General features: G+C 45.3%; 1 protein-coding gene across 1 annotated transcript in view; it reads left to right on the forward strand.

Moving 5' to 3' along the window:
• Positions 1 to 5,320: 5,320 nt before the first annotated feature.
• C4H1orf87 (chromosome 4 C1orf87 homolog) overlaps positions 5,321 to 12,265 on the forward strand; it is a 36,413-nt gene continuing 29,468 nt past the window's right edge. The window contains exons 1-3 of the mRNA XM_066624598.1: positions 5,321 to 5,427; positions 6,794 to 6,998; positions 9,214 to 9,333. Of these exons, the coding sequence (XP_066480695.1) occupies positions 5,321 to 5,427; positions 6,794 to 6,998; positions 9,214 to 9,333 (432 nt within the window). The remainder of the gene's footprint in view (positions 5,428 to 6,793; positions 6,999 to 9,213; positions 9,334 to 12,265) is intronic.

Below are 12,265 nucleotides of genomic sequence, written 5' to 3' on the forward strand. Positions count from 1 at the left end.
TTCCCACAAATGTTAAGGTACACTCTTAAACTTGTGAGGTTAAAAATTACAGATTGCACAGTAGTTTGGGAGAAGGAAAATCCATGCTGCGTTGATATGAAAGTTCTGATTCTCCTTGACATGCAGCCTGGCAGGAATGCCAAGTTTCCTAAAGATGGTGTCTGACTGTTAATAACCATGCAAATTGCAGGGGGACAAAGCAGCAACAGGACTCCTGTTATCTGCCTCACTTCTAATAAAAGGGGGTTGACATCCTGGAATGAAGCTTTTGCCTGGGGCTGTTATGAAAGAGGCCCATGTCTGGTACTCACTGTCTCTTAACAAAATAATGTAAGGGAGGGTGTCTATAGCTGAATTCTGATTCTGCCCAGCAAAAGGTTAAGGATGCAATGCTTGGTTCTATTTTGGGAGGCATCTGCTGATTTGCGCCCATTTCCAGACACATGGACATTTCCAGCATGTTTCTGCATGGTAATATTTTCCCAAGATTATCTAAGTAATGAGCTGGATCACAGACGGCAGTGCACAGATCCAGCATTGCCATTCCAAGGACCTCTTTGGCGACCAGTTCTAACATGCTTTGAACTTGATATGGTAAGTACAAGATTCACCCAGACCTTTGCACGTTCCCAAACATCCAGCATGTGCCTCAGTAACATAGGGGTCACACAGGAGGGCATATCCATGCATGAATATCAATCCTGAAGCAGAAGGATCTGACTGCTGGTAAAACCCATGTAGTGTTAACTCTCACATTACATTATGGTGTAGTGGTTTGGGAGGTGGACTTAGACCTGGATGATCCAGGTTCAAATCTCCCCTCAGCCACAAAGCTTCCTGGGTGACCTTGGGCCAGTCACTTTCTCTCAGCCTCACCTACCTCACAGGGTTGTTGTGAGGACAAGAAGGAGGGGAGGAGCAGCTGTGTAAACCGCTCTGAGCTCTTTGGAGGAAGGGCGGTATAAAAATGTGAATAAATAAATAAATAAATAAATAAATAAATAAATAAATAAATTATTACATGGATCAGAGTTCTAAAGGCCCCAAGGGGTTGTGCCTCTGCCTCCTGGGATGCGCACCATGACAAGAGGAGGATGAGCTGGCCCCCACCATCAGCCAGAAAGTAGAGCTGCTGCAGGAGGCTCCTTGCCTGAGAAGAATTCTTCTCCAGAGTGAGTGGAGGCCTTGGCCAGTGGACCTGGGTGGTTTTCGATGGCTCTCTCTTGCAATTGTATATTGCCTTGGGGATGGTTTGCATTGATAGGCAGGGGATACTTGTATAAAGAAGTAAATTGCTAGAGTGCAGGAACATACAAGTCTTACATTTGTCATGCCGGCCTCTCCTGTAAAATACCTAACAACCATAGTATCCCTGAGTTAAGAGTGTCAACCCGTTACCACTGCTTCCCTTCCTCTGCTGTCTCCCTTTGGTTAATACTGTAAGCCCTTCAGGGCAGGGACCTGCCTGTCATTCCTTGTAAAGCGTCCTATACATGGATGGTGCTTTATTATTACATTGATACATTGATGGTCCATCCTCATTGGCAATCTTTCCAATGTGGCCCACACTCGCTCCATGTTTTTTGGCCTAGTGCAACTGTTGCCCAGTGTGGCAGTCCCTGTTGTTTAAATGACCTGGAAAAGGTGTCTGACCAGCGGGTAGCTGGTCGGCCGCTGGTCCTTTTGACATGGTATGGGATCCAGTGCGTGATTCTGGTGCTCCATCGGTCGTCTGTTTGGCAGATGACGTGTCCTGCCCATCTGTGCTTTGCAGAAGCCATGTACTTGAGCGGGTCGCGGATCTTGGATTCTTGCTGGAGGTCTTGACTTCTGAGACCATGTTCCCATTGCTTTGGCAGTTCGTCCCGAGGAGGCATCTTTCAAGTGCCTAGTGGGTGGTTTGCATGGCAGTAACTATGGTCTTGTTATCAGCCCATGTTTCTATGGTATAGCAAAAAGCAGGAAGTACTCGTACTATGGAGTCAAACAGGTGGGCTCTCAGCTGCGAATCCTGGATCTGAATGGTGACTTCTCAAATTGATCCCATGGCAGCCCACACAGCTTTCCTTCGTTTCCCGATCTCAACTGTTAGATCATTGGCCATGGGCTGAGACCCTTGATGATGATGATGATGATGATGATGATGCATATCACAGCTGCCCGTTCTTTCACTTGCAGCCTTTGTCTTACCTCCTTCTCATCCAATGCGACAAATTTATTCTCCAGTAAAAAACAGTGACTCCTTTAAATGGCTACGTTCACTACTATTAAATCCTCATGATATATTTCTCAAAAGGCAAATAATTTGCCCCATCCATATAAGGGAGGCAGTATTCATCTGTCCTGTGATCTGATTCTTCGTTGTTATGGCTCTGTATTCCTTTCCTGAAAATTGTGGGTTATTGTAATGGGTTGAAACCTTAAAATCACTTCTGTCAGCTTTTACGGTAGTACTGAGAACAATCTGTGTGTCTTTGGCTAGATTCTTTGCATAGCTCAGTCCTGCCCATGCACATCTGAAATTGCTAAACTGTCTAGAGATTCTGTTGTGTGTTCCAAATGCCAACAATCTGCTAGTCCTGCTGAAACATTTTGGTTGCCACCACTCTGGTTGTCAAATCCACATGACCCCCAAGCATTTGGCGCTGCCTCAGCCAGGCGATCAATCTGCCAGCCTGATCGTTTGCAAGCTATCACACATCAGATCTCCTGCTGCTCTGACTGGGGAGTGACAAGCTCTGCCCAGCCCAGCAACAGCACTGCGTCCTTAGTAACAGCAGATTCCTTGTTGCAGTGGAGTGTGAAAAGCAGTTCAGTCACTCCGGTGGCTGCGGCTGCTGCTACTACGGCTGGGTTCCTTATGGCCTTATGTTAGCTGCAAGGCTATACAGAGAACACAACACAACACAGGTGGGTGCTCTCAGGTCTCTGGTGGGAAAGAAAATGTTTAAGAGGGTAATGATCCTGTCATTTTCCTGGTCCTAACTATATGAGTCACAGTCAGTACAGTATTTGATGCCACTCTAGCAATTAGGCAACTTGCAAATGGCATCTCAAGTGTCCAGGAACACATTCAGATGGCTAGAAAATCAGATTCCCCCAGTTGAACACGGCAGGGTGTTTCATTCAGCAATGATCCTTCAGCAGTCTATGGCCATATTCTTCATCCTTGGGGTCCACAATGGGGTCATGAAGCCTTAGTTGTGGGGTCACGGCAGCTTACAGGAATGAGAAAGGTTGAAGACCACTGGACTAGAGCACCACCAAATAAAGGGGGAGGCATCTGGTATACCTCTCCAGGTACCAGGAGATTCTGTCTCAGTCCTGCTCAGGTTCTTAGCAGTAGTTTTAAAATAGCTTTCACGAGTGCCAGGATTCATGGTAATTTTTTCTACTCTAATAAGAATATTTGGTTACAGTCAACATTGCTGGGAGGGCATAACAGGAGCAGGGGAGTGGGCTGATAGGGTCCCAGAAGGGGAGCAGGGCCAGCAGTGGATCCCCAGTCTCATACTTTATTTTGGGGGGTTGTAGCACAAAAAAAGTTTGAAGACCACTGGTCTAAGGGCCCAGAACAGAATTCCTGCAGCCAATACAAGAGGGGAAAAGGTATTTTCTCTTTCCATTGACATTTCCTCCTGAGCTATAGGACCAAGCTGGGATGCTGCCTGATCTTCTCAGGGGGGTTCCAGCTCTGGATTTTGTCCTCACAATTGATGAGAGATGTTGTCGGGTCATTCCAGTTGGAACAGTGGGATCAGTGATGATTTTCTCTCCTTAAAAGTCTCTGGACCAAAATGTATCCACTGGCCAAGACTGCTTCAAAATGCTAATAGGCACCTTTGTTTCAAAGGCATCGTAGCTTCCAAACTGTCAAGTATTTCATGCAAAAAAAATTTCTGATGGGGGATTCACTTTTTGTGGCAGCGTTTCAAATACCTGCATAAGAGGGATGAAGGATGATCCTGGATGTGTTTTTGGAAGTGCATCTTAACTAGAGCATCTAACATGGAGTCCTCGAAGAGTAGCTTAGGATACTGAGAGAATCTGATTTTCTAGCCATCTGAATGTGCCCGAGACGCAAGTTTCCAAATTGCTAGTTTAGCAACAAATATGATGGAGACTCACATAATGAAGATCACCTGAAGAAACTGAATCTTGAGCTACAATTATGTAAAATGTATTGAAGATTAACTGGACCTAAATAAAACAGAATTAGCTGACTCCACAGATAGGACCCATTTGAACCTTGCCAGTGATAGGACATTGGAGTAAAGGGAACAGAAATGTGTAACTATGGGGGGGGATTCAATGATTGCAATGGCAGGTGGTTCCCAAACAAGGACAAAATGTCTCACCTTCACATGAAACAAAATTGGGAAGCCTGATCCTCTGGGGCCTGAACCCTGGTGCTGGGTGTCACAAACATGCCATAAAGCATGTTTGTGCCACCCTGGAATAAATGGTGCAGCCGGGAAGACTGAGCCACCCCGATGACGCCACAGCTGGAGCATTGGCTGCTGGTAGAGCTCAGGTAAGCACCAAGCAGCATGGGAAGGATGGCAGGAGGTCAGGGGAGGTGTTTCTGGCGGAGAGGGTGGAACAGGAGTGGGATTGGCCTGAGAGGAGAGTGGGACCAGCAGAGCCGTCCTTCACTGAATTCCATCCCCTGTGTCAGACTCAAAAGCCTAACACTGGGCTTCTCGAGTCTGCACTAGAAAAATAGCTGGCGCAAATTTGAGATGCCCCATTGAGAAGGCTTGGGTTTTACACGGGGTAAGGGTACAATCCCCCCCTTCCTCCGGGGAGACCTCCAGCCGGCTTGCATCCAGCATAGGATGCAGCAGTAGCCCTTTCGAACTGAGGCTCCTATTCTGGATAGGATTGAGCCCTAAGTGTGTGTTGTTACCCTATACTGTCCTGTCCTCTATTCTCCTTATTCCCTCCTCTCCTTCTGTGCCCCCTCTCCCATTTGAAATTTGTCTGTTGGAAATATGTTTTTTATCTTGTTTTAAAATCATGTTTTTAATTGTGTTTTAATCATTGTTGTAAGCCACCTTGGGTCCCTTCGCGGAGAAAGGCGGGGTATGTATAAATAAATAAATAAATAATCGTTAAGGTCCTTGGGTCAGGGATCCATCTTTTGCTTGTGTTCCTCTGTCAAGCACCATGGCTATTGGTGGTGGTATTTAAATTAAGAACAACTGCCATCACTGCCCATTTTCAGTTCTGCTTTGAAAAAGGTGGCAATATTCTCATCCAGGAAGTTTCTAAAGGCATGCCTTTTGATGTTCCAGGGAAGCGGCTCTCAGTTGAGTCCATGGCTTCAGTCAAAAAGATCCCTTATGGATACAATCCAAATTATGAAACGGTCATAAAGATCATCGGGAGCAAGTATGTTCGATGCCTTGAAGAAAAATCTGATGGGTAAGTATGATACCTGGATGAAATTTGCTTTTAAATATCCAAAGCATCTCAGACAGTAAAGTAATACAGGTTTATACATACTTCTTAATTCATTGAAGTCAGTGGGCTTAAAGACATTTCTTTCTATGCTGGTGGGGCCTCTAAGTTTTTAAGGACCCAGATAAGGAAAGTGGATTCTTCCAATTGTTAATGGAGTGTTGCAAACTCAGAACTAGTCTAGTCAACAAGTCAAACACATGATAAAGTTGTTCTTTGACTGTATCACTTTAGTCTGCTAAGTGGGTTTGATTTTTGGACAATTTGAATGCTCCACAAAAAAAACTCCACCCTTCTTGATATACTAGGTTTTGTGTGTGTGTATGTGTGCGCGTGCGTGCGTGCGTGCGTGTGTGCGCGTGCGTGCTGGGGGAATTCAAAGATTCAACTTTTCAAGTGCTGATTTTGGAACGCCTTTATCAATGTAAGGAATGCCTTTGCCATTTCTTTCTGTAGCAGAGCACTTAGGACAATTCTGTCACGTCCACATTTGATCCAGCTAAACAAAAGCAGACATGAGAGCCCCCCAAAACTTCATAAGTAATGATGTGAGTGAAGCATCCCATTGATACTCAAGAGCTGCTTGTCACACACTCCTGAGTCTTATGCAGAAGGTTTTGCTTGACTTACAACCCAACAAGGCACATGCTGCATACTTGGATGGGGAAGATTGGACAACCAGTGGGAGATAAGCAAAAATACTTACTTCTCAGAAGGCTGCCTGATCCTTGGACCTCTGCCAGCCATTTTCCTGGTCTGAGGAGGGGCAGGGCACATTCTGTGATGGGGAAAAGGAGGCTACGATCCTCCCACATGTCACTGCCACTAGGATCCTGCCTGAAGTTAATGTCCAAGCAAAATTCAACAGAATAGCATTAAAATGATTTCTGAGCTTATAATGTCTCAGCACGACATATACTTAGCAATTACAATTTTTAAAGAGAGCTCCTTAGATGCCCCCTCACTGGTAATACTGCTGCATTTCTATGCAATCAACAACCCCTCATAGAAGCAAATATGTGGTGTTCTGTAATGTGTTATTCTGTGTTGTTCTGTAATATAAATGGATACAGAACATGTAGGGCGCAATCCTAATCCCTCCTGTCAGTGCTTTCCAGCACTGACATAAGGGCAATGCAGCTCTGAGGTAAGGGAACAAACATTCCCTTACTTTGAGGAGGCCTCCATGAGTGACACCCAACTGCAGGATGCAGCACACGTCCCATTGGCACCGCTATGCCAGTGCTGGACAGCACTGACGTAAGGGGTTAGGATTGCGCCCGTACTCGTTTAAGTATCAATACATGCAATGTCTGCCTGTTTCTGACAGCAACGCAAAGAAGGGTACAAAAGCTGAAATGCAATCCATGCTTAGAACATTACCCTCACATAATAGAAAGCAAACACATGAAGGAAAACCTCCAGGCCGCAATAAAGCTCCTGGTCAACAAATCAATCCCGGCCTTGAAGGTGAACAACAGAACAAAGATGAAAAGGAAGGACACAGGCCGAAACAAGCAGAGACAAGCCCCAAAGTGAGTACAGTTCTTACAACTGTGATGGTTGCGGGTGAACTTTCTTAGGCTGGAATCCTATACGCACTTTCCTAGGAGTAAACCCATTTAACTCAGTGGGACTTACTTCCAAATAAATAGCAGAGGATTATGCTGTTATTCAGCTTCTAGCTTTACTTGTGGACAACTGCCCACAAAATAATGCCAACTGATCTCTCTGCTACGGCTTCTGGTGCTACTGCTATGATTATCACTGAATAAACCCTAATAAATACTATATTACTAACAATGAGAGTGATCACCAGCTAAGAGATGACTCTGCTGCATCAAATACCAACAAGAGAAATCTGCTTCAAGATAGAATACTCAGAATGGCTGGTTCAGGCGATGTTCTGACCAGTCCTATTAAACATATAGGGGAGGACCATGGGGAAAGACATCTCCCTGTCATGGCACTGTCTCCTAATTACATAGGGCAGTGGTCTTCAAACTGGGGCATCGCAACGCCCCAGCCTGAAGGCCCTGACCTCTGCCCCCTTAAGGGGAGGGGGCAGCGAGGAGGCTGGGAGGAGGCGATCCTAGGAATCGTGTCACTCAGGGGGCTGCAGGGGCTTGGCTGTACTTACCAGAGCCTCCCGCGCCTCCAGGGGGTGTGGGGAGCCCTGTGCGATCTTCTGTAGAAGGTCTCGCAGGGCTCCCCGAAGCCTAAGAAGTGAAAGGGAAGCAATCACACTCCACTTCTGGTTTTGGGGAGGTGGGGCACGATGGCTCCGCTTTCGCTTTTGAAGCTTCAGGGAGCCCTGCAGAAGGTCACGCAGGGCTCCCCGCACCCCCAGGAGGTTGCAGGAGGCTCTGGTAAGTACAGCCAAGCCCTTGCAGCCCCCTGAGTGGCACGATCCTGGGGATCACAGCGCTGCCTCCCCCTGCCCCCGCAAGGACTTAGAGCCGTTCAAACTTTGTCCAAGGTTCTCGTCAAAATTTGTTTTTAATGCTACTTTCAGGAAAGATATACACACTGCATTGAGATGCATTACCTCTTAATGCATTAAGAGGTAATTTGGACAAGTCACACACCCACACACATGAAAGCACACCATCAGACAACAGTGCCCTGCGAGGGGAGGGGGAATGTATGTACCCAATTGGAGTATCATGTATACTGGCCCCAAACCTTTCTCAAAAATACCTTTGGGCTCCTTTCACTTCCTGTTTGTAGCTTGTTTTCTATTCTCATACTGCTAAGACCTTCCTTCAGCTTTGCCACTTAACTAACTTCCAAATATCTCTTCTCATTCCTAAGTGTCTTGGCTCCCATAAAACTTTCGACATTGTATTAGCTTCTTGTGCAATATAGGAGCAACTTACTGTTTTATGTAAAGACGTAACATTGGTTTACGTATGGTTCATTATTCAGTAGATCCGGAAGACTGACCTCCTCATAAGAGGATATACTTTGATCTGGAAAAGTGGTTATCTTAATATCTGGGTTAATTTTAATTATGTGTCATATTCAAAACAGTATGTTGTCTTTTAGCACTGATAATCGTTGAGGTGCTGCAGCTGTTTTTGCTGCAACAGGCTAAGAGCCCACTTCTAGGCATGTCTACTCAGAAGTAAGCCCCAATATAGTCAATGGGGCTTACTCCCAAGTAAGTGTGGATAGAATTACCATTACCCTTTTGACAGTGTGTTATATTGCTTTCATCCTTCTAACATTGTATTCTAACTGTGTTGGGATTTGCAACACATGGAAGAAATAATATTTGGTAACATTATCATTTACCTCTCTTTTCAAAACATAGTATTTCTGGCTCAGTCCTAACTAGCACCAGTGGAATGCACGTTCCACGAGCACAGGCTGGCACAAAGCCGCTATAAAGCACTCTGCAGTAGCGCTTAGCAGCTGACATGCTGGAAGACATCAGGAATCTCGCCAGAGCAGATAAAATTTTTCCCATTCTATCCTTGCAACAACCTGTGAGATAGGTGAGGGTGAGAGCAAGTGAGCACCCCAAGGTCAGCCACTAAGCTTCATGGCTGTCTGGAGTTAGAACTCAGATCTCTCTGTTTCAAGCATAATTCCTTTTTGTTTGCAAGAAACATAATACTCGTATGTGACAGATTGTTTCCTTGTTCTTATTCAAAGTATTTTTAGTGCCTGGATTTATTTTACAGAAGGAATGTTTGTTTTCTTTTGATTGCATCCCTTCTAACTAATTGCATGTTATTATTCAAGAGGTCAGAACCACCAAATGCACATTGTGTCACTGTTCCTTCTGGAGATAAGTCTTTGTCTTACATTCATGTCTTCCGAAACCCATCTCTTGGAGCCCAGATTTCAAGGCAACAGAAACAGGTAAATGGACTTTTTTGGGGGGATGGGCACAGCAATCCTGACTGGCACTTGAGCCGGCGCAGAGTCCTGCACTGGCCCAGAGGTGTAATCAACGTGCAGTAAAGCACGTTTGCAGCTACTCAAGAGCTGGTACACTGACATGGATGCCCACTAGCTCCTGGAGACCGGATCCAGTCCTGGACAGGGTACATTTGTAGGGCAGGCCAGTGCAGGGGGTGGGAGACGGTGGCGGGAGGGTGGAACAGAGGTGGAGAAGGGGTGTTTTGGGGTGTGGGAGGTGCAGACCAGGAAGCAGATTAGGCTTAGGAGAGGCAGGCAGCACAGCCATGGCAGCACAGGCCAAATCCTAACCCCCACTCCTGGGCAGGGCAGCCTTTCACAGGCTGCTAAGATTTGTGCCAGCTAAATTAATGGTGCAGATCAGAGTAGCCCCACAGGGGCTTAAGAAGGAAAATATCTCCTTATCCCGAGTTAACCTCCAGCCGGCACTTAACCTGCATTGGATACAGCACAGGTCACTCAGCCTGGCTGTTCCAGAGCAAGTTAGGATTGCACTCTTACAGTCTCGGCTGTTTGGCCTGTTGGGTATTTTCAGGGTTGGGAGGGTTTTTGAGCACATCCCAGAACTGACCAGGCCATTGTTATGTTTGTAATTAAACAATCCCTTAATCCAGGCCTGCCCAGAATGCCCTGGGTTAGTCACAGATTTGCATTAGACCAAAGGGTGAGCTGGCTGATAAAGGAATGGAGAGCTGTGTGTCTGTTTGCCATGAAATAAACCCTGCCTTTTTGTAAGACCTTTCTGTGCTGCTGGTGTTAATTTTCCCAGCACTCTGTTACAGCCACAGCAAGTAGTCTAAGCAGACTTACTTGAAAATGAAATAGATGGGACTTAGCATATCTGTTTAGGACCTGGATGCCTGCTGGACATATTCAGTTGCTTAAGGTGGACTATTTGATGGTTGGTTGGAACTCTATCCCATTGGATCGGAGCTTCTTACAACAGTTTCCCTACATTTTAATAGTCCTGACCCCAAGAGCATCACGGTCTTAAAAAAATGAAGTTGAAAAATCATTTGAGGGCAACAGTTTGAGTTGCCAGATGGAATAAAAAAGACACTGTACATCTAAAATCAATGTAAAAAGGAAAAAAAGAAAAAAGAGAAAGAGAAAAAAAAATCAGTTGTAAAGGAGATGGAGTTCCTAGGTTCTGTCCAGGAGGCAAGCAGACATCAGGTCACAGGTACCTGGAAAGGGTCCTTCTTAGTGACAGCACCAACTGTTACTTTACATAGATAAACTATACTTCATACTCGTAGGGTCGGTTATCATGTTATGTTTCAGCCAGCCCTTCCTACACACTAGGGACATCTACGCACACGCATCCTGCTCCCTCTGTCATCGTGCTACTCCTCTTCTAACCATGGCAAGGAGTGAACTACTTTGTAATGTGTTAAATGCTACATAAGTATTGAGAAATACTATGTTAAATTGTATTTAAATTGCACATGAGGGGCTGGTTTGGATAAACTCACCCACCCCATGATTCTGAGGTGTACTGCATGCTGGGAGGGTGAGTTAAATATGAATGCTTGAATCCCTACGGCAGTGGTTCTCAAACTTTTAGCACCAGGACCCACTTTTTAGAATGAGAATCTGTCAGGATCCAGCGGAAGTGATGTCATGACCAGAAGGGACATTATCATGCAGGAAAATTTTTAACAATCCTAGGCTGCAATCCTACCCATGCTTACCCAAGAGTAAGTCCCATTTACTATCATTATTAAAAGCATTTACAGATTAGCCTGTTAAAAGTACAGATCTGTAACATTTCCCCAAATGCAGTCACATACCAGGGTAGCATCAAGTCTAATATATTAAAAATAAAAGATTGAAACGAATGGGGACCCACCTGAATTTGGCTCACGACCCACCTAGTGGGTCCCAACCCATAGTTTGAGAAACACTGTCCTAAGGGAATCTCCATTCATGACTCTGAGTATAGAAATACTATAGTACTGTATTTAATATAGAAATACTAAATAGGGAAAGGCCAAGACCTTGTGTATGTGTCATTTTCTCCTGATCCTGGATTTTCCCAGGTTTCAAGGTACTATGCAGCTTGAAATGTGATTGCTCAGCCCGGCTTTCTATTTTGCTCATAATTTTGGTGCAATTATAAAGCAGTTCACATCAAGGCAAATGCATTAGTGATCATGATTACTCCCTCAGATTTTGGTGGACCAGTTCAGAAACAAAACTGGGCCATCCAAAAAGAAAACAGCGGTTTCCAAAGACTCTGTGCAATCCTATGCATGTCTACTTGGAAAGAAGCTGCATTAAATTTAATGGTACTTATTCCCAGGCAAGTATGTATAGAATTGTAGCCTTAGAAGTATATTCATTTAAAAATTAAAAAGAGATTTTAATGCAAATAAAACAAGGGTATATGTTCAGTAGCTTCCACAGCCTATGGGATGTCCACTGGAGGGGGGAAATCCCAGACCCAATCTGGGAAGAGAATTGGACTACTTGACTCTCTAATAGCTGATAGTATCATAAAAAATAGAATCATACTAGAGCTGGGAGGAATCTTGGATGTCATCTAGTCCAACCGCCTGCTCAGTGCAACATCCCTGATAGATGGCCATCCAGTTGCTGCTTGAAAGCTTCCAATGTGGGAGAAGCTGAAAGGGGTGCCACCAGAGCTGGCTTTCACAGCTGTGGGGCCCAATGCAAAAAATTTTCCAGAGTGGAACCCCTATGCACCAGAATGAGAGGCAGTGGCAAGGCCTGGCAATCTGGCAGCAGCATCACTGGAAGTTGCTCCTGGAGGGGCTGATTTCAAACCAATTAGGGGCAGGTGGGTGGATCGCCTAGTGGCACTGCTCCACTCACTGTGCTGTCCTTGCAACACCTTGCTATGGAATAT

This window comes from Tiliqua scincoides, chromosome 4, assembly GCF_035046505.1.
Source record: "Tiliqua scincoides isolate rTilSci1 chromosome 4, rTilSci1.hap2, whole genome shotgun sequence".
Taxonomy (NCBI): Eukaryota; Metazoa; Chordata; class Lepidosauria; order Squamata; family Scincidae; genus Tiliqua; species Tiliqua scincoides.